Raw genomic sequence first — 24,666 nt, 5'->3', positions numbered from 1 at the left:
AGATTAAACTACGTATATTTTTATTAATTATATATATTTTAATTAGAAGACAAAGATTGATGTTTTCAAAGCTTGCAATATTCGAGAACATCTGAGAAAAAAATAAAGTTAAATTATGTGCAGTCACTGCAACTCAAAAATTGATGAAGCAGAGCTTATGTAAAATAAAATTACATAGTTACATATACATACGTATTCGTACTAATATTATTTAAGCATTATAAGCTAACGGAAACTATAAGGCTCTTCGCTTGGCTGGGAGCCGCTTTGGAAATGTAGCATTACAAATGCAAATTCGATTCTCATTCAATTTCTATAATACACAAATCGTTGTTATTTATGGACGTGCTAGGTTGATTGGTCGGAGGATCATTCAAGTCTGCCGAGTTGTGTTCGAGATTGAAGGTGTTGAAGTATGGCGAATCATGCTCTCTCGCAAGCGCTAATTCTGTCGAATGTGGCGTTTGAGAGTCTATGAAAAAGTCTGTAATGCAGTATAAATAATGTAATAGTTAATAAATAGAAAACATTGATTAAATAATAAGTGAAATTCAAATCAATTTAACTACTCCTAATGAAATGTGTCAAATGTACCTGACAATGATATGAACTTTCGTTTAGCTTGTTTATGATAGCTAATTCGGAACTGTGTGCGAGTGCGTGTGCGAGTGATTTAAAAGGCGACATCGTGTAATTCAGGTGTGGTAGGCATGATTTGTACTGTAAGAAACAGCTTAGTAAATTTTTTGATGGATCTAAACGATGCAAAAAAGCATGATGGTGACCTAATAAAATTAAGCGATTGATACTAACCCGATTCGACGCCGTTCCATTCGCTAACAACCGCATTATGGGAATGCTGCTGGCGGGGATTGGGATGATCCTCGACGGAGCCTTCGTATAGCTGTAAATCTGTAACCAGCTGGCCGTGCTCCGTCATTTCATCAAAATCAAATATTTCGGTCACTTTGACATGGTTGGTGCTATTATCAGTGTAGTAGTAGGCATATAAGGCGTCATTATGCGTGCTCATCTTGAGAACATGTTCAAAGTTATCAACATCCGCATTAAGTGGTGTAGCACCGCTGTAAATTAAACCACATTTTATACCAATAAATTTTAAAAGAGCCACCTTGAAAGACTCACCATTCATCAACCAGTATCGAGACACGCGGTCCATACAAGCGACTGGAGTGCAGCAGTCCTGTGGTGTCGAAGTGTGGCTGGTCATACAGCGGAAACTTACTAAAGAGATGCATTTGAATGGAATTATTTAGCTGCGATACGAGTTGTCGCATCTGCTTGGTTAGCTTCGGGGTCAGACTGGTTATTTTATAGACTGTCGCCAGCAAAAAGTCCATGGGCACTGTAGCTGGCAGCGAGAGCAGCTTAATGCCACGATGCCTGAAGATCCAGTTGGCCAGGCCCTTGTTGGCCTGCTCAATGTAGTCCTGTATTACGTCCAGCACTGTCTGAGGCATATTTGAGCTCAAAGCGTCCTGCAGAAAATTCACGAAATATATAAATTAGTATTTAAGTTGCTTTTGTGCTTCAATTTCTGATAGCTATGTGTCATTATTTTCAACGGAATAAATCGATTGCGGGAATACATTTGGCCATGTTTTATGTAGAATGGTAAACACACATCCGGTCTAGAATTGTTACGTACCTTTCTATGCTTTTTACATTCACGACACTCTGGATCAAATTCGGGTGGCTGGGCTACTGTTTCGGAGACAACAAAGGTTGACTGAACAGCCACACAGCGTCGGCAATTGATTAGATTGTTTCGGTGCAGAAACTGGAGGGCATCATCGAAGCCCTGCTGGCAAAACTTTGAGAGGAACTCCGGCCGTGGAGGGAAGAGAATACGCACAAATCGATTGACGTTTTGCCGTGAGATTTCTATGCTTGTGTTGGCCCAGTTGAAGTGGAACAGCTGTGAGCTTTGGTCACGCGGACAAATATCGCTCTCTCCGCAAAACGGGCTCACTGTGATAGTGTTCTCATCCAAGATGGGTAAATTGTTCGAGAAGGCGCCGTCCATGTAGCGTACACCGCGAAAACGTGGCGGCAAAATGCCAGAGAAGCCAGGAATGAAGCAGGCGCAAAGCAGCGCTTGAAGCACCTCCTCACGCGACTCGAACTCCGAGATGATGACGTTCTGGCCGTCATAGACGCTCGTCAGTGAGATGTGTAGGCGTCCATTGACACGCTTATGTGCGTCCTCGGGCAAATGCTTCTGTAGGCCCTCGAGCAGGCAGGTCTGGATGTTGAACGATGGACTGAAGGGACCCAGCGAATGGCGGCGAGCTTCGTTAACTACCCGGAAAAAGTCGGATGTCATGCTGCCCAATGGCAAATCGCAAAGCAAACAGCACGCGGCTAGAGAGCCAGCCGATGCCCCTCCAATTTTCTCCAGCAATAAATGTGGCTCATAGTTTTTAAAGCACACGGCCACACCGACATGATAAATGCCCAGAAAGCCGCAGCCAGCGAAGGACAAGTTCATAGTTCACTTCCTTTTATTATTGTGCGCTTTGTCAAGTACCGTTACTAACAATAAATTAAGCGTACTTCGGTTGAATGTCTTAATGCGCACACTTGTATTTTGATCTTTGTTACTTTTTGTGTGCTGTTTTTTGCAACGTAAATTGTTCTGATTCTTTGTTTGGGAACAGCTGACTGGAAGCAGTGACCCGACAGTTATCGAGTTGCCAACAAATAACTGTGACTGTACGCCATTTCGAGCACACAGTGAATAAATATCGATAAATTTGTACTTTGTACTGAATGCGACTTGATGTAATTAGGAATTTAATAAAAATTACGTGCGTTTGCGTTTTATTTTCTCAATAGAATATTTTGTCAGCGTGCATGACACCAAAAACCAGAATGCACAAGTCCAAAAATCTTAAAAATGAAAAGATCTTTTAGCACATTTTAATAATACTAAACTTTAGTTTGAACTTTTATAGTTGTAAAAATTATTAACACTACAAATATCTACCTAGATCCATTCACAATATCAATCCTAGTGTGACCACGCATATTAAAACGAAAGGGAATATTCAAAAAAATCCAGCTAGCTTTAAATTTATAAAATACACTTTTATTATTAGAATTCAATTAGAAGACATGTTTATGATCTCAACAAAATGTTCAAGTATAAAAATATATAGCACTTTAAAAACCACATTTACAATTTTTGCTATTTAAAACCGTCAAACGTTAAGACTATCATGCAAACATGCTAAATAGAAAAACTAAGAACTAGGTGCCTTGCCACCAATTGGTACGACATTGGCGAACGGAATTGCTTGCTCCTCAGCGAAGGCTAGGAAGTCCACACTGTAGCATTGGATGAGTTTTGTGAGCATAATGACATCCGCCTCGGCTTGGTGAGCATTTGCTGCAGATTTCTCAAATGTGCGTTCGAACAGACGGGCTAATCCATAGCATCCGCGGGGTGGAATCCGTTCGGTTTGAGCACATTTCAAGCCAGCAAACAGTTGGCGACGGGCACTTATATCTCGGGGTGCTCGTTTGGCAGCTTCTACATCATTATTGCAAGTGTCATCGTTCAACAGCTGGCGTTTACGAGTTGCTGCCGCACCCCTCAGGATTGGACGCTTCGGCGTCGTTTCGTTCACCTTCTGCCAGTCGATTACTTTGGCGGGTGGCTCGCATGTAGTTTCCGGTTCAAGCTTGATGTCGGTCGCCAAAACGTTTTCCACAACTATTTCATCGCTTCGCTTATCGTCGATTTCCATAAAGGCACGCAACGAATCCACGCACAGCGTAGATGCTGGCAAATTAATATTCAGTTTGTCAAGCGCTTGCTTTATAATTGGAAAATCGAATGCCCAGCCATTATGTGCTACAAGACAAACAGGAGGGCGTAAATGCTCCAAAAATCTCAGTATAATTTGTCCCGCGTTCTCGTCCAGCTTCGATTCGCGTTCCAAAATATAATTGTTCAAGCCTGCCATGGGAATGGGATAATATATTTTAATTCCATGCATGACTCATTCACAACTCAAACCTGTGATTCTCTCGGCGCCTGGGTGTACAGTCATTGACGGCTGGAAAAGTAAGTTTAGCTTGTGCAGCACTCTCGGCGGAAGGGGTAAAGCATTAGGAGAGGGTGGCGTCAACTGGTCCTCTGGTTCCACGCTGTCCTTTAAGACTGCAGGATCAAAGGCGTAAATGCATAGTTCGGTGATGCTAACCCGATTATTGTTATATGCAGGCAAATTCGATGTTTCCAAGTCCAGCACGGCGAAGGTAGAGATTTGTGCTTTTTCTCCATTTTCTGCCTCAGCAACAGGTGTATTTGCCGCCATTAGACTGGTGCTTAAATAAACATTTGTATATCAACAATTGAATTGCAGCAGCATTCCAATTCCAAAAAAAAAAAAAAACACAAGCCCAATAACATTTTTCGTAATGTTATTAACAGCGCAAAGTTATTTCATTTTGAAAACTTACTTGTTCTTTTCCCCTCAATGGAAACAGGTAATGAAATTTGCTGCGCAACGAAATAATGTAAATATATTGTAAAATAAAATTAGGAAAAAGAGCCAATCATTCACATGTTTAATATAAACATAGTAATATATCGACGAGCCACCACAAAATTAAAACAAAATTACCTGCCAACAAATTTGAAAGAAACGGCCGTATACAATTTGATTTATTGTAAAGATTGTTTGTAGTTTGCTTACCATTCCATAATAGTTGGCGTATAGACCAAGTATTAGTTATTATATTACCAGTTTAAGGCTAATGTTAAAAATCCAAGTGCATTTACCTACTGATAATCTTTGCCGTATCCGGCCCATTATCTTTGGCTTTTGCCAACTGTTATGACATTCAAAACAAAGAAATGAGCAATCGGTAGTTATTAACTGCAACTAACTTTATTAGAGCAATATTTTAACATTTAAGTTAGTAAGAAATGAAAAAATGTGCAAACATAAAAAGTCTTATACTGTTAAATACAGACAGTGTACTTATTGACAGAAATACACACGAACATATAAGATACTTAAAACAATTTATGCTGTATAAATACTTGAAGGATTTAGAATCCTTGCGTGTCAATAATTCATAAATAATTAAAAACACACAGACATGTATATTCGAGCAAGTTTTGAATACTTGGTTTCTTGACCATGGCACATAAATGGCACAAGGGTTAATGACTCAAAGATCTGCGCTGTTTAACGACTTGGTATCTTCTGATTTAGTATCGCCTGCTCCTTCAGCTTTGGCACCACGCCTATTCGCCGAAAACTGCAAATAGTCCGTGCGTGTTGCCGCCTCATACTCTTGGACGAGGCCGTCTACGATCTCTCTGGACTCGTCCAATTCATTCAAATCATCCTTAAAGATGTCCTCGCGTCTAAATTGATCCAGAAAAGCGCCACGCTTTCGCAGCTTGTCATACTGATTTAAAGTTCGCTCAAACAATGAGCAAATGCTCGTGTGATTGGCCAGCATCAAGCCCGAAACTCGGTGGCTGCTTTGCACGTAGGGCGAGGAGCGCGATAATGCCACCTGTATAGAAGTTGGCCCCCACGGTATAAACTGCGCTAATTTGCGCTCTCGAATACGCTGAAGCGATTTGTGCACCTGTGTGGGATCCACCTCGCCCTGTATGATGTTTAGTATTGATATGTAACAGTGATGATTAGTTTTGTCCGGGCCTGTGGACACCATCATGTTCTTTGGCTGCAGGAGACGCCGCATCACATCCAACACGGTGGTCTTTCGCACGTTAACGGCCTGGTGCGAAGACAATGGATTATGCTAAAAGTAATTAATTTACAAACTCTGATCTACAGCGAAGGAAGACTGCCGTCCGGTCAATTTCTAACTGTCTGGAAGTAATACTTACATGATTGCTAAGATTAGCATCGCTGGTCAGCGGTGTGTAGCCAGTCATCAGAAAGTGCAGTTGTGGAGTTGGAATTAATGGCGCTGTCAGGCCAATGAGATTATTGTTCATATAGGATGGATAGCGCAGAGTTGTTGTGCTAACACTCATTATGGTTGAGACTAGAGTATTAATCTGTGTAAAGGTTGGGTTTTGTATGTGCAAACGATCGCAGGCAATGCGATTGAGAGCCGTATTGTCCAGGACGACAACACTGTCTGCAGCAGTGGTCAGGCGGCGTAGCGTGAGCATCGAGTTGTAGGGTTGTACGACAACGTCGCTTATTTCGTCTTGATTTGGAAACACGCTGTAAGTTTGGATAAGTTTTTTGGGATAACGATCTGCCAGGCGTTCCATAAGAAATGATCCCATTCCCGACCCAGTGCCACCTGCTATCGAATGACAAAGCACAAAACCTTCAAGCGAATCGCTTCCGTCTGCCTCGCGATCGATTATATCAAAGATTTCCTCCTGCAATTTATCGCCCTGGCTATAGCCAGAAGCCCAGTTGTTGCCGGCACCGCCGCCATGTTTAGACAAGTACACGTTCTCAGGATTGTACAGCTAATCGAAACCAGAATTGCTTTTTTTCATTTAAACTTAATGAAGCTTTTCAGTTGGAGACTTACCTTGGAATAAGCAGAAGTCATAATGGTGTTAATAACGCGCGGCTCTAAATCTAGCAACACGGCCCGCGGTATATAATGATCATCATCCGCCTGATAGAAGAAAACATCCTTTCTATCCATGCCATCGGTGGCAAATTCTTCAAGAACGCCGCTCGGTGAGATGCCATGTTCTAAGCAGAGCCGCTTCCAAAACTCAAAGCCAACTAACAAATGTTATATGATGTCACAAATTACAAAAGACCGCAACAATCTATAAATTGTACCCACTTTGATTGCCGCATTGCCCCAGCTGCAGCGTAATTATTTCGCTTGGCATTTTTGCGAGATGAGGTTTCGACGATGACTGCTGATGCGAATCCACTTAATAATTTGAGCTGACTTGTGCGCTTTGTTGTTTAATGCTGCTTAGCGCAGTTAAATTTATATGCTCATTACACCAAAAACACTTAAAATTGTTGCCAAAACGAATTATTTATTGGAAAAAACTTAAATAAAAGATGCAGCGGGTAGTGCTGAAAAAACAATCGATGACACTATCGATGTATCGATAGTTGGCGTGCAGTGACTCCAAATTCATTTTATGTATGTATCGATATCTCATTTCGTAAGGACTGGTATGCAGATCACAATGGCTATTATTTATTTTTAATTATTTTTAATATTTGTTTTAATTAACAGAATATTTTTATTAATGAAAAATATTCCTTCAAGGAAAATTACATTATTCAAACAAACCCTATTTAGAAGTAAATTATTTATTGCTTCAAATTCTGCAATCGTTAATATCGATGGTTTTGCTGCCAACTTCACGCGGGCTAAAAAATGTGCCGGCTTGGGGTGGCATTGCCATTGCCCGCGCAGAGCTAATGGTCGGTTGTTTTTGGCATTGGTCGCATTTTAAAAGTAAGCAGAAAGCGATAAGCATTATTGGAAATTTCGTGATCAAAATATTCAACGACAACAACAACAATCTTGTCGAATACAAAAAAAACATTGTTTGAATATGCTTCGCGCGAAAGTTGCAAAAAAAAAAACATCGTCGGAATTGCCTGTAACAAATGGCAATGATGCTTCATCCTCGTCTGTAGCAGAAGAGGGGGCCGCTAATGTCGCAGATGATACTAAACAGGCTGCCAAAAGCAAAGCGCGCGGCAAGAAAATGCCAGCTGCTACGGCTTCTGCGGAAGTAAATGATGTACAGGAAGCTGATGTTGTTGCAAAAAAGTCGGCGGTGCGGGCCAGAAGAAAGCCCGCCGAAAAGGTAGAAGTCATTGTGGAAGACTCAGAGCCGCCTAAGCCAAGAGGTCGCGCCAAGAAATTGGCTACAGAGGTCAGTGACGAACCCAAAACTAAAGCAGCAAAGCCACGCTCCAAAAAGTCGGCGGTGCAGGAAGACACAGGTGTGGAAGACACAGAGCCGCCTAAGCCAAGAGGTCGCGCTAAGAAATTGGCTACAGAGGTCACTGACGAACCCAAAACTAAAGCAACAAAGCCACGCTCGAAAAAAGAGAAACCCTCAGCACTGGAAGAGCCTGAAGTAACAAAAGGACGCGCCAAGAAAGAAAAAACATCCCTAAACGAGGAGGCCGCTATCACTGTCGCGCCGACCAAGGAGGCAGACTCAAAAGCGCGCGGACGCAAAAAGGAGCCAGAGAAAAAAACAGTTACCGAATCAGCCGAACAAGCCGAGTCAGTGAAGGGACGTGCTAAAAAGGAATTGATTGCGCCTGAGACCAAGGGCAGGGCTAAAAAGGCCGATGCAGTCGCAGCAGAAGAATCGACAATAAAAACAGCAACAACAAAAGGTGCACGCGTTACGAAGCGTTTGGCAGACACAGAAATCGCCGAGGTGCTAGAGGCAGAGGAGGATCCAGAGCCAGAACCAGAACCAGAACCGGAAACACAGCTAGTAAACAAGAAGCGCCCCAAGCAAGCAAAGAGCAACAATGAAAATGTTGAGGTTCCGGCCAAAAAACCCCGCAGGAAAGCGGCCACAAATGATCCACAGCAGGATCTGCCAAGTGTGGAGATGCCAGCCACTAGCAAAAAGCGTACGCAAAAGAAAGTCAACGACGATATAGAGCTGGAGGAACTTAAAGTGCCAGAGAGCAAACCAGGTAAATAAAAAAAATTGGCATATCCTAGCAAGCGTCCAGATAGTCGTTTTTATTTTGCAGCACGCGGCCGAAAACGACCAGCTGCAGGCGCCGAAGAGAATGCGAATGCCATTTCAATCGACGCAGCTGACGGCTCGAGAAGTACGTTGATGGAGCCCGGCTGTGGCGGTGCGGTATTGAAAAGTTTGCAAAATGTGCTCAACTTTTGTTTTCCAGCGTCCAAGGCCAAAAAGCCAGCAACACAAAAGGTGGAGGCAGCGGCTGCTGGAATCTATGAAAAAAGTCTATTCACTTCGCCAACGGACAAGCCATTCAACTTGAAAATCTCTAGCTGGAATGTGGCTGGTTTGCGCGCCTGGTTGAAGAAAGATGGTCTAAAGTTTGTGGACTTTGAAGAGCCTGATATATTTTGCTTACAGGTATTAACATACAAAAATGTTATATATTAAAAAAACACTTTTTACCAAATATATCAACTCACTTGCAGGAAACCAAATGCGTCAACGATCAGCTGCCCGATGAGATGACGCGTCTTCCCGGATACCATCCATACTGGCTGTGCATGCCCGGCGGTTATGCGGGCGTGGCCATCTACAGTAAAATAATGCCAATAAATGTGGAATATGGCATTGGCAATCCGGAGTTTGATGATGTAGGACGGATGATCACCGCCGAGTATGAGAAATTCTATTTGATCAATGTGTATGTACCGAATTCGGGTCGCAAGCTGGTTAATTTGGAGATGCGCATGCGCTGGGAGCAACTATTCCAGGCGTATGTACAAAAATTGGATGCACTGAAGCCCGTTGTCATTTGTGGCGACATGAATGTTTCGCATACAGAGATTGATTTGGCTAATCCCAAAAATAACACACGTAACGCTGGATTCACCAAGGAGGAGCGTGAAAAGATGACTGATTTGCTGGCCCTTGGCTATGTGGATACCTACAGGCATTTGTACCCGGAGCGCACCGGTGCGTACACCTTCTGGACCTACATGTCCAATGCGCGTGCCCGAAACGTTGGCTGGCGTTTGGATTACTGCCTTGTGTCGGAGCGTTTCGTATCGCGCATCGTGGACAATGTGATGCGCAGCCATTGCCTGGGCAGCGATCATTGCCCCATAACTGTCTTTCTAAATGTTTAAGCATCAACACATGCATAACTACATGCATATATCATATTATATTTTTCAATTGAGTTTATTTTTTCTTTTCCCAATGTCTTAAAATTATGCCCCATTGTTTGTGTTTGTAATAGTTATTTATGAGCAAATTTACGTGTGTCCTTGCTGGCGTTAATCACGCACGTATTGCTATTCTTTTTTTTTTGTTATAATTGAATATTCATTACTAATATTCCATTTATACCTAAATGCCTAAACATTCGATTACATTTTGTATTTCAATAAAGTATAATACAACTAAGTACTAGAAAATGCGGATACGCTGTTTAATTTCACTTATTTCGGCAATTTTATGGCAGTTTAAGCACGTTTATTGTCCATTTTGTCGTTTAACTGTACTTAGGTTTTAATGGCATATAAAAATTTGCAAAAATGTACAGATCTGAAGGCATATCTATGGGACTTATCAGGGAGAAGGGTACACACCCAACTCTGAGATAGAAGAGAAGGAAAACAAATAAAAAATCTAATGCATTTTTTACAAAAACATGCTTAATCCAGAGAAGTATTATTTTGGAATGTTATAAAAAATGCAAACAAGTTGAAGAATACGCATATTTTCACTTTATAATCTAATTGATCATTTATTTGTATTGAATTCCGTCAATTAAAACTAATTACTCTTGGATATTTGAGCATGGTACAAAAATGTTAATACTTCCGCCTTTATTTATTGTATTTACTTTATTTATTTTTTTTTAGTTGGCATTGTTTTATGCTTTAGAATTCGAATTAATTATGTAATATTTGTACAAAGCTGTCCCAGTTTATTTCGTGTGTTGATTTAGTTAATATATGTATATGAAAAATTAACCTCTCGTTTTAAATTGAAGTTTTTTTTTTTTGTTGTTTTTGTAAAAAAATAGTTAGCTGTCCGCAAAAGAAAGGCGTTATTGCATTCATAATCAGGCCCCGCCCACGGTATTTGTGTCTGGCACCATCCGGTCATCGGCATGTGTCCCAATCAGGGAGTGGAGCGTAGCCTCTTGCCCGACTGCCACATTGCCAATCGCGTGTTCATGTACTCGGTTCTGCACTCCCTGCAGTCGGAGGAGCGATGCAGCGAGGAGGTGGACGGTCAGTTACGTGATCGTTATGAGGTATTCCGCCAGGTGCTGCACAACTTTCCCACCCCGCTCCATGCTAGGCCCGAGGGCAACTACGACTATGACTATGTGTATGATGCACTGCAGCAGCAGCGCCAGCGCCGACGGCAATTATCCGGTGCGCAAAGCAGCACCTCCATGGAGAACAATGCCAGCGAGTCGAGTGCCAGCCTGTCGAGCATTGTGTCCAGCGTGAGTTGTAGCTCCAACTTGTCCGCCCGCTGTGATTACTACGAGGACGCGGTGCGCAGTGCCCTGGCCCAGCTGGGTGGCGGCAGTGGAGCAGCCCAGGACAAGGACCTCAAGGAAGACGACCAATTGCTGGACAGCGGCGATGAAACAAACTGAGTGACGTACACTTAACCCATGTTAAAAACGTGTCCATAGTAAAGTGTAAATCATTTCCAGCAGTCGTTCGTTTTTCTTTTTTTGTAAAAGCGCGATAAATGATGTTAATCGCAATGAAAGTAAAATTCACCATTAAATACAACCAAAAAAAAAAAAGAAAACAAATTGGCTTAGTACAAGCATTTGTTAATGCACATACATACATTAGTGTATCTCCACGCACACACACGCACACCTATATACATGCGTGCATTTGTTGTTGTTTGTGCAATAAAACATTTTAATGTGCGTTTAATGTCGCGCTTGTTTTCATGCTTAAAAAAGTGGAACCGTCTCTCTGGTCAGTCGGCCGCTTATCAAATCAAAATGATCTCATTCATAATATGTGTATTATAATTAAAAAAAAAAAAACAAGTAAAATTAACTTAAATAACAGCACACTCGCAGCCCGAAGAAAGTTTCGGCTGACTGGAAGTGAAATGTGCGCTACAATCCAAGAGTTTTCCTGTTAATTACAAAATTAAATTTACAGTCTAATATAATTATTTAAAATAATAAAACTGAAATGCGGAAGCTGTATTAATATTTAAAAAAAAAGCCATACATTTTAGATCTTTACTAAATACTGTTCTCACAGCTTAGTTTTAGTTAGTCAAGAGTCAGAACTCATATAATATTATTAATAACCATTTTGTTTGCCAGTTGGCAATTATTTTAAAATTTCCAATTAGTCTAATGCAGATTTACAAATCTTTATTTCCATAAATATATTAACATTACTTGTTCTTGAAATATTTGTACTTCAGATGTTGAATCTAGAAGTTGTGCGAAAACTTGGAAAACTAGCCGCAGCGCACTCAAAAATTAATGTTCAAATGTTGAATGAATTCTGAATAATTATAGCTTACAAATTATTTACAATTGCGAAAAAAAGTGCAACTAACCGCCGCATCATTTGCCTTGTCTATCTATAACATCTATATGCCTATATATATCTATATATATATGACCATATATATGTAAGTGCCAACCACATTTCTATTGTGTGTGGCGGGCAAAGCAATAAAAACTGCAGCTAGCCACATGCATAAAAGCCGCTAACATCTAACTAACTATGATCCACATATCACACATATTTTAGGCACAGAGCGTGCCCGGGTATCGCAGTCATAGAAACTATCTACATATAAATAAACACAGCGACAACCTGGAAATGGTCGCGAATTGAGACCAAACTGTCATAAAAATCAGTTAGTAACAACCGCCAGCAGCCCCCCCCCCCCCTAACTGGCCATAAAATTTCGTTTTCATTTGGCGGCGCGATCTTTACTGGCCAGATCCAACATTTTGTGCTTTTAGTCGAAAAAGTTGTGTGAACGCGCACGGATCGGAGCTAATAGAACTTCACCTGGAACGGGAGTTACGCCAAGAGCTCTATTTATTGTGGATATAGCATATATAATTTTTTTGAATCACGCACAAGTGTTTTGCCCAGGGAAATAGCAATGCGATCGCTTTACCGATTATTCGTGTTTTATAATATATTTGCCTGCATACGAACAGAAGCCGGCGAATTTGGTAGGTTTTTTCTTACTTTCGTTTTATCCAAGGAAATATTATTTGGAATTTTTCTTGTGTAATTATTTTCAAAAGCACATGGATTTGCCCTGAATACTAGTGTTCCCTTATAAACTAAATAGTTAATATATATATATAATGCTGGTTTTGATATATATTTAGTTTATGAAGACAAGTTTTAAAAAAAAAATAATATTTAATAACATTTTTGGGTATTAAGCAAATAGAGAAAAAGTTATCCAAATCATGCAAAATCCTTGTTATCATTTTATAATATATATAACCTAATTTTGGTACATATTTAGTTAATTAAGGAAAAGTTCTTATAAAAAGCCTTATTATGAGCTAAGATGCATGTGCTATATATTATTTAATAAAAGTATTGGGTATTATAATGTTGTCGTGAAATGTGTAACGCATAGAAGGAGACATCTCCGACCCCATAAAGTATATATATTCTTGATCAGTATAGTATGATATAGCCATGTCCGTCTGTCCGTCTGTCTGTTTCTATGCGAACTAGTCTTTCAGTTTTAAAGCTATCTTAGTGAAACTTTGCAGAAGTCCCTTTTTATTTTGATATATATTTAGTTTATTAAGGAACAGTTTTTTAATAAAATTCTTGGACATTAAGCAAACAGACCAAAATTTATCCAAATCATGCAAAATCCTTATCATTTTATAATATATATAATTCCTTTATTGGGAATAACATTAGATAGATATAATTAAAATGAAAAAAGACTTAACCAATTAATCCTGAGAAAACATTTTTATTGCTCCACAGAAAAACTAGTTATTCCAGCGTCCTACGCAAAGGTGTCCAATGGGAATGCGAGTGCCTCCCGCTCGGTGGCCGCGCGCTCCTACGTTGGGGGCCAGGGCTCGAATACGGAGTGCTCCTTTGGCACCGAGTGTACGCCGCTGCACGACTGCACGGCAATGATCTACGAGGTGGCGAAAAACTGTTATTACGGTGATAAGTCGCTTTATTGCGGCGGTGGCGAGGAGATGCCCTACGTATGCTGCCCGAGCAGTCCGCTGGAGAAGAACCAGGTGTGCGGCAAGTCGCTTGTGCAGGGTCATTTTTACAAGGGACTCGGCTCGTATCCTTTTGTGGCACGCGTCGGCTTCAAGCGTAAGTGAATATCAAACAAATAATTAAAACAGATCGGCGGTCCTTAAGTCACCCATTACAGACATAAGCACGGGCGCCTTTGCCTATCCGTGTGCAGGTTCGATCATTGCCCGGCGCGTCATCCTGACCGCCGCCCATTGTGCGCTGGCCAAGGCCGATGGCCACCGGCTGTAAGTATGCCAATCGTTATGCTCATGTCCATATATGTATCTAACGCGTTGCATCTAAACTTTCGCCTGCAGCTCATCGGTGCGCGTTGGCGAGTATGACACCTCCAGTGATCCGGACTGCGCCAGCACTGGCTTCTGTGCACCACGGTCTGTGAATCATGCCATCAGCCATGTGATTGTGCATCCAGACTATAAGCAAGGCCAATATCATCATGACATTGCGCTGCTGGTGCTCAAAACACCGCTCAATTACTCGGGTAAGCGGGGAACGGGAACGGGGCCGGGTACTCGAAGTGGGGGCTGGTTACGCTTCGCAGTGTCAACGTTAATTAAAAATCGTTTTGCTCTGTGATATTTTCGAGTCGCACTCGCAGCCAAGTTCAATAATGTCAACTACGTCTCTTATATTGCATGTTTGATAATTTGAGGTTAGGGCTTCATTCCCGGGTCCGGGAAGGGGCTGGGTTCCGGGGTTAACTTAATTGGCCAGCGACAAGCTCTGGTGTGTGCTTAGTGTAGCAAGTAATAAGTCAAACGCGCATCTACCCAATATGAGTTTTCGATTTTAGACACACTTCAATAAGCTTGGACTTTGGATAAGCTTGCGTTTGAGGTTAGGTTTTCTCTGCTTAAAATTCTTAAATTGAACCATTCAGTAAAAACGATATTAATAGCAACTATTTTTAAGGAGTAAAGTTGGATTTTTATATATTTATATTTATTTATATTATATGTAAAATTTCTTTAAGCTGCGTTCGAAATTTCTAAAGTCCAGAAATGTAAAATAACAGTTCTATAAGAGAATTTTAAATTTCAATGTGGCCTACAAAACTTTATTGATAGGAAAACTATAAGATCTAAAAACGAAGAGAACAGATCATTTTTTTCAATATTATAATTATCTATGAATTATTTTCCAAATCAGTAACTAATTAATATTAAACATTTTTATTCCGATCCTTGAAGTTTATATGTTCTGTATGTTCCGTTTCATAAAATAGTTTTTATCTGTGAGTTGAGATTGGTTTGAATTAAAATTTCTTGACGAATACCAAGTATAAGGAAACTTTAACTGATTTTTAAAAAAGTGGTTATGTTTATATAATTGCATGTTTTCTTATTAAAATGCTCCTATGATCTGCGACCCTCGCCCTGAAATGATTGAACATATAATTAACGTTTTGATAGCTGTGATTTGATATACTTGTTTTGCGTGCACGTTCAAGCTGCTTGTGTGTGTGTGTCTGCGAAAGGAATGCACAGCCTTCAGATGTTTTCGTTAAAATCATAAATTGAAATTGAATCTTAAAGCGTCAATATCATTGCAATCTGAGCAAATAGGAGCCTGGAGCGAGGCAACTCGCAAACAGCCAACGGGAGGCGTTACCTTAATTGTTGGCCAGCTTGTTTGCAGGTGGCTTTATGGCTTTATAATATTTTATGGGCGTACGTGAGCGTAAGATCAATCAATAAGGCCGGGGCGGTGAATGCAACAACGTTGCGAGTCGGAGACCAGCCTCCTTTTCCTTTAATGGCCGATACGTGTCTGCTGCGGCTTGTGAACTGAACCGATTTGATTTCATATTCTCTGCAGTGGCCACGCAGCCGATCTGTTTGCAGAAGACACGCGCCAATTTGGTGGTGGGCAAGCGGGCGACCATTGCCGGCTGGGGCAAGATGTCCACGTCGAGCATACGCCAGCCGGAGATGTCGCATCTGGACGTACCGCTGACCAGCTGGGATCTGTGCCTGCGCAACTATGGCTCAACGGGCGCACTCGAATCGCCCAATTCAATTGAGGGCCAATGGATGTGCGCCGGTGGCGAGGGCAAGGATGTGTGTCAAGGCTTTGGCGGTGCGCCATTGTTCATCCAGGAGAACGGCATCTTCTCACAGGTATTGATCGACTGATGAATTCTCAGTGGATTCTATCATTTTGCCCCTTCGTTGCAGATCGGCATCATGTCCTTTGGCTCCGACAACTGCGGCGGACTACGCATACCCAGCGTCTACACGAGCTTGGTCTACTTCCAGGAGTGGATACATGACAACACGCCACCGGAATAGGACAACCTTCACGTCCAACCTAAGCGTTAAACTTAAATGTACATCAATATATGGTACTTCTATATGTATGTCGAATCGGTATATGTTTTATTTCGCAAAGTAACCTAAACTATTTTTCTGATATTTAAACGAGAGCGTGTTCATTTTATGTAAATTGATGGCGATGGGTTCATATGCGTCGGGCCATATATAACCTACACGCACACAAATAATTTAATTGAATTAATTGAACTTTGACACGAGAAACGGGGCCTCCAAACATAAAGTTCTCATTCGGAAAAAACAACAATAATACGTTGCCGAGAAAACAGCACACAACATTTTTATACCCCGAACCCATTGAAAATGGGTAAAAAGGGTATATTGTATTTGTTCAAAATGCAAATGTATGTAACAGACAGAAGGAACCATCTCCAACCCCATAAAGTATTTCTTGATCACCATGAATAGCCGAGTCGATCTAGCCATGTCTGTCTGTCTGTCCGTCCGTATGTATGAACGCAAGGATCTTAGAACCTATAAGAGCTAGAGACTTAAAATATTAGATGTAGATGCTCCTAGTTCCCGCGCAGATCGAGTTTGTTTCCGATAATCGATAACTTGCCTCGTTTCCAAGTAATCAATAAAAATCTATATCTACTTCCTGTTTTTTGAGCAATTTTGGTAAATAATAAGAGCTAGAGTCACCAAACTTGACATATAGCTTCTAGAATGGTATATATATTTGCATTTGGTGTTGGAAGCAGAGTTCAGGGTATCCCCCAGTCGGGAGCTCCCGACTAGAACCTCTTGTTATTTATATATTTTCGAAAATTGAGTGAACTTTTACGGAATTTAATTGTACATTTTTATAGAAAAACAAAAAACGACTTCCAAAACTATATTTGTCTACATTCCAAGTCTAAGCCAATGTTCAATCAATTATTTCCGGAATTGTCCGCTTGGGAGCTATTCGAACTAGATAGCTGTCATAGATACATATGTATGATCAATTATAAAATATGAAAAAAATATTTTTGATTTATGTGTCATTTTAGGAAAGCGGAACGCATGCGAGCTTAAGCCCATAAAATATTATTTAAGCATTTTTAAATGGCAAATAACATTTTCTTATAATTTATTTTCATAATTTCTTGCTCTTAAAAGAATCCGATACTTGTCCGAAACTTTTTTGCATCCTTTTATTGCGCTTTTAAAAAGTTTTGCCCAGCTGGAAAATTGTTTTCTGGTTAAAGCCCTTTTTATTCCCCCTAGTCCATCTTTCATCTCTCTCGTTAACGTTAATAGCTTTTGGTCTCAGCTGCTTTGATGCATGGGGAGTTGTCAGTCTTGATTTGTGTGCGTGTGTGTGTAGGTCCCGTAATGTCGGTGCCATGTGGCTAATTGGAGTCAGCTGTTTTTATGAGCCAAGCAAATCAGCTGGCTGTTTGGCAGGAGCAGAGCAACAAGAGCCAAGAACAGCAGCCGGACAAATGGAAAGGCAAGGCTGCCAGTGCACTGAGAGAAATTATAACCTTGAGCGAATATTTTTTTATTTAGTTCGTTGTAATTACATTCGATTTGTGCGCCATTATGTAAGTGTCGTCGGCCCAGCTGCCGAGCTGACAAATTAACATTGTTCAATCGACATCGACGACAAATCAAACGCTTTTAATTAATTTACGGCCTGCCTTCGAATGCCGTAAGAGTGCACGCCGCGCACATTCCGCAGCCACGGCGCGCAGTGTAGCCCGGGTTGCGGCGGGTAGGCACTAAATAAAAAATCAATTTGATGGCTCGCACAGATCGTTACGTTCCACGGGCTCCACGACAGCCCCAGACTCTTTGGCTTCCTTCCACTGGCCGACAACAGTCGGCAATTGAACGTCGTGCCATCGAGATCGACGCGAATATCTCTCTGAAGCTTGTTGAACGTTCCACGGGAAATCGAAAGTCACAGTTTCTTTTATTATAAATATAATATAAAACATCATGATCGAGCTGAATCTTAAATAAAATTAAATGAATTCTTTCAACTTAAGCATACAGTGCGTACCAAATTAAATACAACTAAAGTTTTAAATGCTATTTCAAGGTTTTGTCAAAACCTTCGAGTTTTGGTATAAATATTAAAGTGTCCAAAAAATCGTCTGCCTCCTGTGATGATGGCAATCTGAAAAAAAAATGCAAATATTCAAAAATTTGTTAAGCTTTTAAGTGACACATAATTAATTATTAATTTTATTCAAATACACCCGTTTATAAAAAAAAAAATTAAAATTATTTTTCTATGTTGTTTATTTAAGTGAAAAAGTGTTTTACCACCGGATTAAAGGTTTAATAGTTTTTTTTAAATTCAACATTGTTAGATCAATGTAATTCTATTAAACTTTAAACAACTAAATTAAAATACCATAATTTATTTTGTAAGTAATACGATCTTCTATCGTGCACGTCAAGACGTGGTTTCGTGAAATTTTACCCGCAAGTGTGGAAATTCCTATTCCTTCTTGGTGGAATTGGGGGTCAAAGATTTGTTGGGTGACATTTCGCCTTATTATTAAAGCTTTCACGGTGGAAAGTGCAATTCTAAGATTTTTTCGGTGCAATTTTAAGCTGTTTCCAATTTGCTTCAAACTTTTTTTCAAAGCTCTACATAAAAACTTAATAAATACATGTTAAAGCGTTTTGGGAAATTCCACCCGGAACAGTGGTAAATTGGCGGAAAACATTTGTATGAAAGTTTGTCCATTTTTAAAGCATTTTGAGAAAATTTATTTTATACGTGAAACGGGCAAGGCCGGGCTATACCCGCTAGTATAATTATAAAGTCGCAGCAGAGCTACAGATTCCGACAACTAGGCCCTAAAGGGCACTCAAACAATTGAAGACCCTAGGGATTTTCTGTTATTGAATGCGGCTTATCAGCAATATTTGCGCCAAAGTATTGCACAAACAAATGTTTTGCTTAAGGATACAAACAAAATAAATGCTATTAATTTTTGGGGCAGAGGCAACTCAACTTTTTGAAAATCTAGTATCGCATATATATATTCGATAAAAATATAAAATATAGATGGCCTCATATAAAGATAAAGTCAATAATACCTATTATGAATCATTGATCTAGGTCCATTTGCTCGATTTTCTTAATAGCGACAACCGGGAAACAATAAATTGCAGATTAAATTAAAAGTTTATAAAGCTGATTAGTGCTACGATTTTTATTCAACATTTTTCTCAAATTATATGTTCATACTGAAGGTCTTTCATTTATGATTTCGGTGATTTAAAAATTCCTTCAGTTTTCAGCATAAGTTGCATCTCCAAATTTATCCAACTAAAACTTAAGCTCCGAAAAAAGTGGCAACCTTACCAACGGAAAGACTCGGCACTTAAAGTACAGCAATAATGAAATCAGATCAATTCGTGGCTCACCCTTAAGCACGTCATTTGAAGTAAAATCGACGCCGTGTTGTTGAGTTTGGGCTGCAACAACTGTTTTTAGCTGTGTTAGTGTGTGTGTGTGTGTTTGTTTGTGCGAATTTTTAGACAACTAAGCGAAAAAAAAAACAGTGACCAAAAATTAGCTGAAACCCTTTGTGCGATTTACGTTGGAGATAGTGTGGAAAATATCGGCGTATGAAACACATAAATTGCGGCTAATCGGGAATTCGGGGGATCGATCGCAAAGCCATCGCAACGCGCTAATTAGGCAAACAGTGTTAAGGAGCGAGAGAAACGGCAAGCGTGCAATAACTGTAAAATACACCATATAAACAAACCTGATGATAGAGCAGAAAGCTGAGCAATGTTGAAAAGACGCCGAAGTAAACAGCAGCAGCAACAACAACAAGAACAACAGTCTCAGCAACAACAACAAGAACAACGGTCTCAGCAACAATTATAGGCACGCACAAATATCAAACAATTGGCAACATGTTGCCAAAACTTGAGCACATGTTGCTAGTGCTTGCTGCCATCGCCGCCTTGACCATGGGCTCCACGCTACTCAATACGACGGCCGAGTTCAGGGAGTGCACCAGCATTGACATACGTAACAACTGCAGCAACATGAGTCTATTGGACAACTGTACAGTGGTTACCGGCTATGTGATGATTACGCTGTTGCCCAGTCAAAATTGCAATTATAGCGTGTATTCGTTTCCCAAATTGCGCGAGATCACGGACTTTATGATATTCACTGAAGTGCGCAACTTGACTGGCATACGGCATATGTTTCCCAATCTAACTGTGATACGCGGCCGTCGGTTATTCCTTAATTATGCCCTGGGCGTGACAAGCATGCCCGATTTACAGCTGGTAAGTGGAAACGGACACAACGACGTTTATAATATATAATATAAAGATTAAAACCAAACAATCAAAGCTTGGCTGGGGCAAGGCTCGGGAAGAGCATAAACATATTTGGTAATTTCCATTTGACAATTTCAGCTGGAATTCAAATCGCTGGTGGCCATTCAACGCGGACACGTCTACATCGGTAGCTGCCCCAAGCTCTGCCAACTGGATGGAGTAGGTAATGTGAATTGGCCAATTGATGTGCTCACTCAGCTGTTGCTTTGCAGGTCAACTGGGATCGACTCACATTGAGCGCCGGCGAGAATCACATTGTGCTTGGATCCAACAACTGCACGAGACAACGCGCCTCCTGCAGGGGCTGTGCATCCAACTATTGCTGGTCAAATTTAACGTGCCAGCGCTTCGAGAATGATAATGTGGTGCATTATGATCGGTAAGCAGATGCATTTAATTTTTCGATTTAATAGCTGACTTGTTTTCATAAATTCGAGCAGCAGCTACGGAACTTGGACAACAGTTTTGAGACCTTAGTATATTCTGTTTATTTTGAGAGCTTCTCGAATTAGGATCTCTTCTGTTCCTGTCAGCTCCTTTCATTTAAACAAAATTCACATCATTTAGAAGCAGATTCGCAGTAGTACAAAAAGAAAATTGGGTTTAGTTATCTCTCTTATTGTTTAACTAAGTTGTAAAACGGGCTGGCTAGCCGGAACTCCAATATTTTTACTTTGAGTCAAAAGAGTTGTCCCAAGCCCATAATTTTTTGAAAATATGCCAAGAATCAGCCAGCTATATAGGTTATATCAGCACAGGTAGAGTAAATTTTGAAGCCATGGACAAGGTTTCAAAAGCAAACCCAAAATTAAATATTAAAAAATATATATATATGTTTGATAAACTAAAAAAAAAATGTTGGAAGATAATTTTTTTTTTAATTTTACCACCCAAATATGTGTCTGAACTTAGAAGCAGCATTTGAAGAAGATAACTAGCTCCGCAAAAGAAACATTACAAATTGAATTCGTTTATTTCTGCTTTTCCCCCTTTGCTCCACAGAAATGTACAAAGCTGCCACGAGGAGTGCCTGGGTGGCTGCTACAATTCCACAGCCGCGGGCTGTGCTGTCTGTCGCGGACTAACCAATGCCGGAGTTTGCGTGAAACGTTGCCCGCCCGACAAGTGAGTGAGGGGCTGAGCCACGCCGGCTTGGCGTCTTTTTGATTGCCACTTAGAGTTAGTCCGTTTGCAGGTATGTGCTGGAGCAGTATCAACGCTGTTACACCCGGGACGAGTGTGTGCTCCACCATGGCCACTTTACGTTTGATCGTAAGTGCGTCGCCTTCTGCCCGAGTGGCCACAAGGCCAATGCCAGGTCGGAGTGCGTGCGCTGCGATCCGCTGGAGCCATGCGTGAGTGTCTGTTCCGCGGAGCAATCCGATGGCATGATTGCCATATACAATTTGGCCGATGCAGATGAGCTGCGCGGCTGCCAGATTGTCAACGGCAGCCTCATCATCACCATACGCAACCAAGTCAACGAGGCGCAGCTGGAGCACAGTCTCAGCAGCATACGTGAGATACGTGGACATCTCAAGATCTACCGGTGCGTGTTCCGTCCAAGCATCATAAACATATTTCCATCTAATGTCTATTCAACTATTTAGCTCCTCGCAGCTGAGTAGTTTGAAGTTCTTAAGCAATCTGCAACGCATACACGGCGATCCGCTAGAGAATCGACACTACGCCTTTATATTGTACGATAACAAGCATTTGACCGACTTGTGGGAGCCGGCGGTGCAGCTGGAGTTCGTTAATGGCGGCATGTTCATGCACCGCAACAATAAGCTGTGCAACAAGCATATGAAAGACTTCCAGGCGAGCGTAATACACGACAAGGTGTTGGACTCGCTGCAGACCAGCGATCAGGAAGTCCTTTGCGGCCCGGCCAAGATGCACTTGTCTGTCCAGGTGAGCACTATCTGCCTGAAACAGACAGAAACCTACATGACCGACCACTAAGCTTTTCTCCCACTAAATGAAGAACGCCTTTCTATGCGATTTTCATTATAAAGATGTGTGATGAAAGAGACCTAAAATGTTGTTCCATCTTTACAGGCACGCTCCCATCGTACGCTGCAGCTAAGCTGGCCAAAATCGCAGATGAGCGTGGAGTTGGAACTAATTTACAGGACAGTGCCGCTGGGCACAATTTATGCGGAACAGAGTGAGTTAGAGGCGCCCGTCTGTACGCGCATCAATTGGCAGCGTCTGTTGCTATTTGTGGACGACCTGCAAGAGAATGGCACGCACTACAGCTATCGACTGGAGCAACTGGAGCCGCATACACGCTATGCTTGCCTGTTGCGCACCTTTGGTGGCGATGTCCAGCACGAAGCGCGTAGCGATATGATCTACGTGGAAACCCAAATGGACATACCAAAGCCTCCAACTTTGGCCATTACCAAGAAAACGGACAATATGCTGACGCTGCGCCTAGGCGGCCAGGAGCATGACTATTTTGTGTTGAGCGTTCACGAGCTGACCGACGATGCGGCCTACATTGATGAGCGCGACTACTGTCGGCAACCGGCGTATCAGTGGCAGGACATGGACGGGGTGCGTTGGCGTTCGCTAGAAGAATTTGACTACGACGAATGCTGTGCGCGTCGGGCGGAACTGGCCGATGATCGGCATTTTGTAGAAGAAATGGCCGCAATGTATCGCTGCAACCTGGATGCGCCCGGCAACTGTCCGTCCCCGGAGACAAAGCCTGGGCAGCAGTTACGCCTAGCGGCAAATACAACGGTGTACGAGCTGCGCAAGCTGGAGCGATATCGATTGTACTCACTGCAACTGCAGGCATGCAACTCGCTTGGCTGCAGTAGCTCAACGATACTGAACGAACGCACAAATTTCACATTGGGCGCGGATCTGGTTTTGAAACTGACCGCATGCCGTGTGCCCAAGACAACGGAGTACATAATTCGCTTTCCAGAGCCGGTACAGCCGAACGGGGTGATTGTCAACTACGTTCTCCACTACCGCAACAATGTGTCCGAGCAGTTAACAGAAACGCACCTAAGCTGCCTGACACGACGAGCTCATGCCCAGGCGAACTATGTGCATGCAGCCCAATTGAACGGCACCTACAACGAGTGCGCCGTACGCGTCCACTCGCTGGCTGGTGATGGAATCACAAGCTATGTGCCTGTCACGTGGTGCAACAAGGAGCAGAGCAAGATACCAGCAACAAAAGCGACTGACAAACCACAGATCGATAATGATGCAGTGATGAAGAAACCAGCAGAGGAACAGGATGACGTGGTGACTCACTCGCATGTACATGGCGTTAGCATATTCGTGATTTGCTTTTTGTTTGGCTGCTCCCTGTCACTGATTTGGCTTCTGTATAAGCGACGCTGCTGGCCCAAGTGGCCGGGACTGCGACGCTATGTGCCGGTGCGGGAGCAGTGGTTGCGCGAGCGCCATCAAACCGAAGATCGTGAAATACTCGTCGATGGCTTTGAGACGGTGCGTTTTCAGAACAACAACAACAACAACAATGGCAGCAGCCTCAATAATGAGTACTAATGTAAAATGTGAACTATGTATGTATTTAACTATAAATGTCAACTTACCATATAGTTTAAGCGAAACTGTTGAGTATGTTGCTTTATGTGGCGTTGTCCTTGGCACCTGGCTGAGCCTCATCATCCGCGTTGGTGCTGTTGTTGGCCAGCAAAATGGTCGGCACGCTGCTTGACGGCAGCAACATGATGTCGCTGTCCGAGGTGGGTGTGGGAGTGCGTGGCGATGGCACCTGCTGTCGAGCCTTGGCACGCTCTAGTTTGGCCTGTTCATACTCCTTTAGCTCTGAGAGCTTCAGCTGTATAGTTTGTAGTTCCCGGCGACGCATTTTCGAAGCTTTGTTTTGGTTTCTTTCTTTGTATTTAGTGATGAGCAACTCTTTATGTACCAATAACTTTTGATAGCTATCGAATATCGATAAATAGCAATTTAAGTTACAATATTCGCCTATATGGGCGACGGTACTTACATGTAAAATGCCCTTAAAGGCATTAAC

The 24,666-nt window shown here is 41.8% G+C and overlaps 8 protein-coding genes across 8 annotated transcripts; 4 read left to right on the top strand and 4 right to left on the bottom strand.

Annotated features, from left to right (window-relative positions):
* Positions 1 to 302: 302 nt before the first annotated feature.
* LOC115763563 (1-acylglycerol-3-phosphate O-acyltransferase Pnpla3-like) lies at positions 303 to 2,679 on the bottom strand. The gene is made up of 4 exons (XM_030706182.1): positions 1,670 to 2,679; positions 1,147 to 1,499; positions 814 to 1,085; positions 303 to 484 (listed from the first exon to the last, which is right to left on the bottom strand). Exons 1-4 carry the CDS (start codon positions 2,510 to 2,512, stop codon positions 303 to 305), a joined length of 1,650 nt encoding a protein of 549 aa, XP_030562042.1. The 5' UTR covers positions 2,513 to 2,679.
* Positions 2,680 to 3,114: 435 nt separating this feature from the next.
* LOC115763387 lies at positions 3,115 to 4,589 on the bottom strand. Its single transcript, XM_030705927.1, has 3 exons — positions 4,492 to 4,589; positions 4,046 to 4,356; positions 3,115 to 3,985 (listed from the first exon to the last, which is right to left on the bottom strand). Exons 2-3 carry the CDS (start codon positions 4,344 to 4,346, stop codon positions 3,267 to 3,269), a joined length of 1,020 nt encoding a protein of 339 aa, XP_030561787.1. The 5' UTR covers positions 4,347 to 4,356; positions 4,492 to 4,589; the 3' UTR covers positions 3,115 to 3,266.
* A 329-nt stretch (positions 4,590 to 4,918) lies between these two features.
* Positions 4,919 to 7,076, bottom strand: LOC115763486 (tubulin gamma-1 chain). The gene is made up of 4 exons (XM_030706071.1): positions 6,838 to 7,076; positions 6,571 to 6,773; positions 5,903 to 6,505; positions 4,919 to 5,814 (listed from the first exon to the last, which is right to left on the bottom strand). The coding sequence occupies exons 1-4, from the start codon at positions 6,884 to 6,886 to the stop codon at positions 5,209 to 5,211; spliced, it is 1,461 nt and encodes a 486-aa protein (XP_030561931.1). The 5' UTR covers positions 6,887 to 7,076; the 3' UTR covers positions 4,919 to 5,208.
* A 333-nt stretch (positions 7,077 to 7,409) lies between these two features.
* On the top strand, positions 7,410 to 10,106 carry LOC115763517 (recombination repair protein 1). The gene is made up of 4 exons (XM_030706119.1): positions 7,410 to 8,687; positions 8,748 to 8,828; positions 8,904 to 9,106; positions 9,175 to 10,106. The coding sequence occupies exons 1-4, from the start codon at positions 7,574 to 7,576 to the stop codon at positions 9,832 to 9,834; spliced, it is 2,058 nt and encodes a 685-aa protein (XP_030561979.1). The 5' UTR covers positions 7,410 to 7,573; the 3' UTR covers positions 9,835 to 10,106.
* Positions 10,107 to 10,674: 568 nt separating this feature from the next.
* Positions 10,675 to 11,456, top strand: LOC115763417. The gene has a single exon (XM_030705974.1). It carries the CDS (start codon positions 10,827 to 10,829, stop codon positions 11,325 to 11,327), a length of 501 nt encoding a protein of 166 aa, XP_030561834.1. The 5' UTR covers positions 10,675 to 10,826; the 3' UTR covers positions 11,328 to 11,456.
* A 1,239-nt stretch (positions 11,457 to 12,695) lies between these two features.
* Positions 12,696 to 16,355, top strand: LOC115763479 (chymotrypsin-like protease CTRL-1). Its single transcript, XM_030706065.1, has 6 exons — positions 12,696 to 12,905; positions 13,693 to 14,043; positions 14,105 to 14,213; positions 14,286 to 14,470; positions 15,808 to 16,109; positions 16,167 to 16,355. Exons 1-6 carry the CDS (start codon positions 12,833 to 12,835, stop codon positions 16,278 to 16,280), a joined length of 1,134 nt encoding a protein of 377 aa, XP_030561925.1. The 5' UTR covers positions 12,696 to 12,832; the 3' UTR covers positions 16,281 to 16,355.
* Positions 16,356 to 17,806: 1,451 nt separating this feature from the next.
* LOC115763457 lies at positions 17,807 to 24,666 on the bottom strand. The gene is made up of 3 exons (XM_030706029.1): positions 24,640 to 24,666; positions 24,221 to 24,574; positions 17,807 to 18,432 (listed from the first exon to the last, which is right to left on the bottom strand). The coding sequence occupies exons 1-2, from the start codon at positions 24,660 to 24,662 to the stop codon at positions 24,256 to 24,258; spliced, it is 342 nt and encodes a 113-aa protein (XP_030561889.1). The 5' UTR covers positions 24,663 to 24,666; the 3' UTR covers positions 17,807 to 18,432; positions 24,221 to 24,255.
* On the top strand, positions 18,605 to 24,214 carry LOC115763456 (insulin-like peptide receptor). Its single transcript, XM_030706028.1, has 8 exons — positions 18,605 to 18,685; positions 19,612 to 20,582; positions 20,715 to 20,795; positions 20,849 to 21,015; positions 21,639 to 21,761; positions 21,832 to 22,185; positions 22,247 to 22,550; positions 22,698 to 24,214. Exons 2-8 carry the CDS (start codon positions 20,199 to 20,201, stop codon positions 24,171 to 24,173), a joined length of 2,889 nt encoding a protein of 962 aa, XP_030561888.1. The 5' UTR covers positions 18,605 to 18,685; positions 19,612 to 20,198; the 3' UTR covers positions 24,174 to 24,214.

This window comes from Drosophila novamexicana, unplaced genomic scaffold (assembly GCF_003285875.2).
Source record: "Drosophila novamexicana strain 15010-1031.04,08,12 unplaced genomic scaffold, DnovRS2.1 tig00000739-arrow-arrow-pilon, whole genome shotgun sequence".
Classification (NCBI taxonomy): Eukaryota; Metazoa; Arthropoda; class Insecta; order Diptera; family Drosophilidae; genus Drosophila; species Drosophila novamexicana.
Note: the sequence above shows the minus strand (reverse complement) of the source record. Positions and strands in the feature narration are given on the sequence as shown.

What these genes read in the sequence shown, in the direction of transcription:
- LOC115763486 (XM_030706071.1), bottom strand. Translation starts at nt 6,886, where the DNA reads ATGCCAAGCGAAATAATTACGCTGCAGCTGGGGCAATGCGGCAATCAA. An exon ending in GGGGCAATGCGGCAATCAAA is followed by an intron (nt 6,774 to 6,837) that starts GTGGGTACAATT and finishes AACATTTGTTAG; the next exon opens with TTGGCTTTGAGTTTTGGAAG. An exon ending in ATGCTAATCTTAGCAATCAT is followed by an intron (nt 5,815 to 5,902) that starts GTAAGTATTACT and finishes AATTACTTTTAG; the next exon opens with CATAATCCATTGTCTTCGCA.
- LOC115763563 (XM_030706182.1), bottom strand. Translation starts at nt 2,512, where the DNA reads ATGAACTTGTCCTTCGCTGGCTGCGGCTTTCTGGGCATTTATCATGTC. An exon ending in AATGTAAAAAGCATAGAAAG is followed by an intron (nt 1,500 to 1,669) that starts GTACGTAACAAT and finishes AATTTTCTGCAG; the next exon opens with GACGCTTTGAGCTCAAATAT. An exon ending in TCGATACTGGTTGATGAATG is followed by an intron (nt 1,086 to 1,146) that starts GTGAGTCTTTCA and finishes TTTAATTTACAG; the next exon opens with CGGTGCTACACCACTTAATG.
- LOC115763479 (XM_030706065.1), top strand. Translation starts at nt 12,833, where the DNA reads ATGCGATCGCTTTACCGATTATTCGTGTTTTATAATATATTTGCCTGC. An exon ending in GGCACGCGTCGGCTTCAAGC is followed by an intron (nt 14,044 to 14,104) that starts GTAAGTGAATAT and finishes CACCCATTACAG; the next exon opens with ACATAAGCACGGGCGCCTTT. An exon ending in AACACCGCTCAATTACTCGG is followed by an intron (nt 14,471 to 15,807) that starts GTAAGCGGGGAA and finishes TATTCTCTGCAG; the next exon opens with TGGCCACGCAGCCGATCTGT.
- LOC115763456 (XM_030706028.1), top strand. Translation starts at nt 20,199, where the DNA reads ATGTTGCCAAAACTTGAGCACATGTTGCTAGTGCTTGCTGCCATCGCC. An exon ending in GCATGCCCGATTTACAGCTG is followed by an intron (nt 20,583 to 20,714) that starts GTAAGTGGAAAC and finishes TGACAATTTCAG; the next exon opens with CTGGAATTCAAATCGCTGGT. An exon ending in AGCTCTGCCAACTGGATGGA is followed by an intron (nt 20,796 to 20,848) that starts GTAGGTAATGTG and finishes GTTGCTTTGCAG; the next exon opens with GTCAACTGGGATCGACTCAC.
- LOC115763387 (XM_030705927.1), bottom strand. Translation starts at nt 4,346, where the DNA reads ATGGCGGCAAATACACCTGTTGCTGAGGCAGAAAATGGAGAAAAAGCA. An exon ending in AGGCGCCGAGAGAATCACAG is followed by an intron (nt 3,986 to 4,045) that starts GTTTGAGTTGTG and finishes TTCCCATGGCAG; the next exon opens with GCTTGAACAATTATATTTTG.
- LOC115763417 (XM_030705974.1), top strand. Translation starts at nt 10,827, where the DNA reads ATGTGTCCCAATCAGGGAGTGGAGCGTAGCCTCTTGCCCGACTGCCAC.
- LOC115763457 (XM_030706029.1), bottom strand. Translation starts at nt 24,662, where the DNA reads ATGCCTTTAAGGGCATTTTACAT. An exon ending in CCTTTAAGGGCATTTTACAT is followed by an intron (nt 24,575 to 24,639) that starts GTAAGTACCGTC and finishes GATATTCGATAG; the next exon opens with CTATCAAAAGTTATTGGTAC.
- LOC115763517 (XM_030706119.1), top strand. Translation starts at nt 7,574, where the DNA reads ATGCTTCGCGCGAAAGTTGCAAAAAAAAAAACATCGTCGGAATTGCCT. An exon ending in AGTGCCAGAGAGCAAACCAG is followed by an intron (nt 8,688 to 8,747) that starts GTAAATAAAAAA and finishes TTTATTTTGCAG; the next exon opens with CACGCGGCCGAAAACGACCA. An exon ending in CTGATATATTTTGCTTACAG is followed by an intron (nt 9,107 to 9,174) that starts GTATTAACATAC and finishes ACTCACTTGCAG; the next exon opens with GAAACCAAATGCGTCAACGA.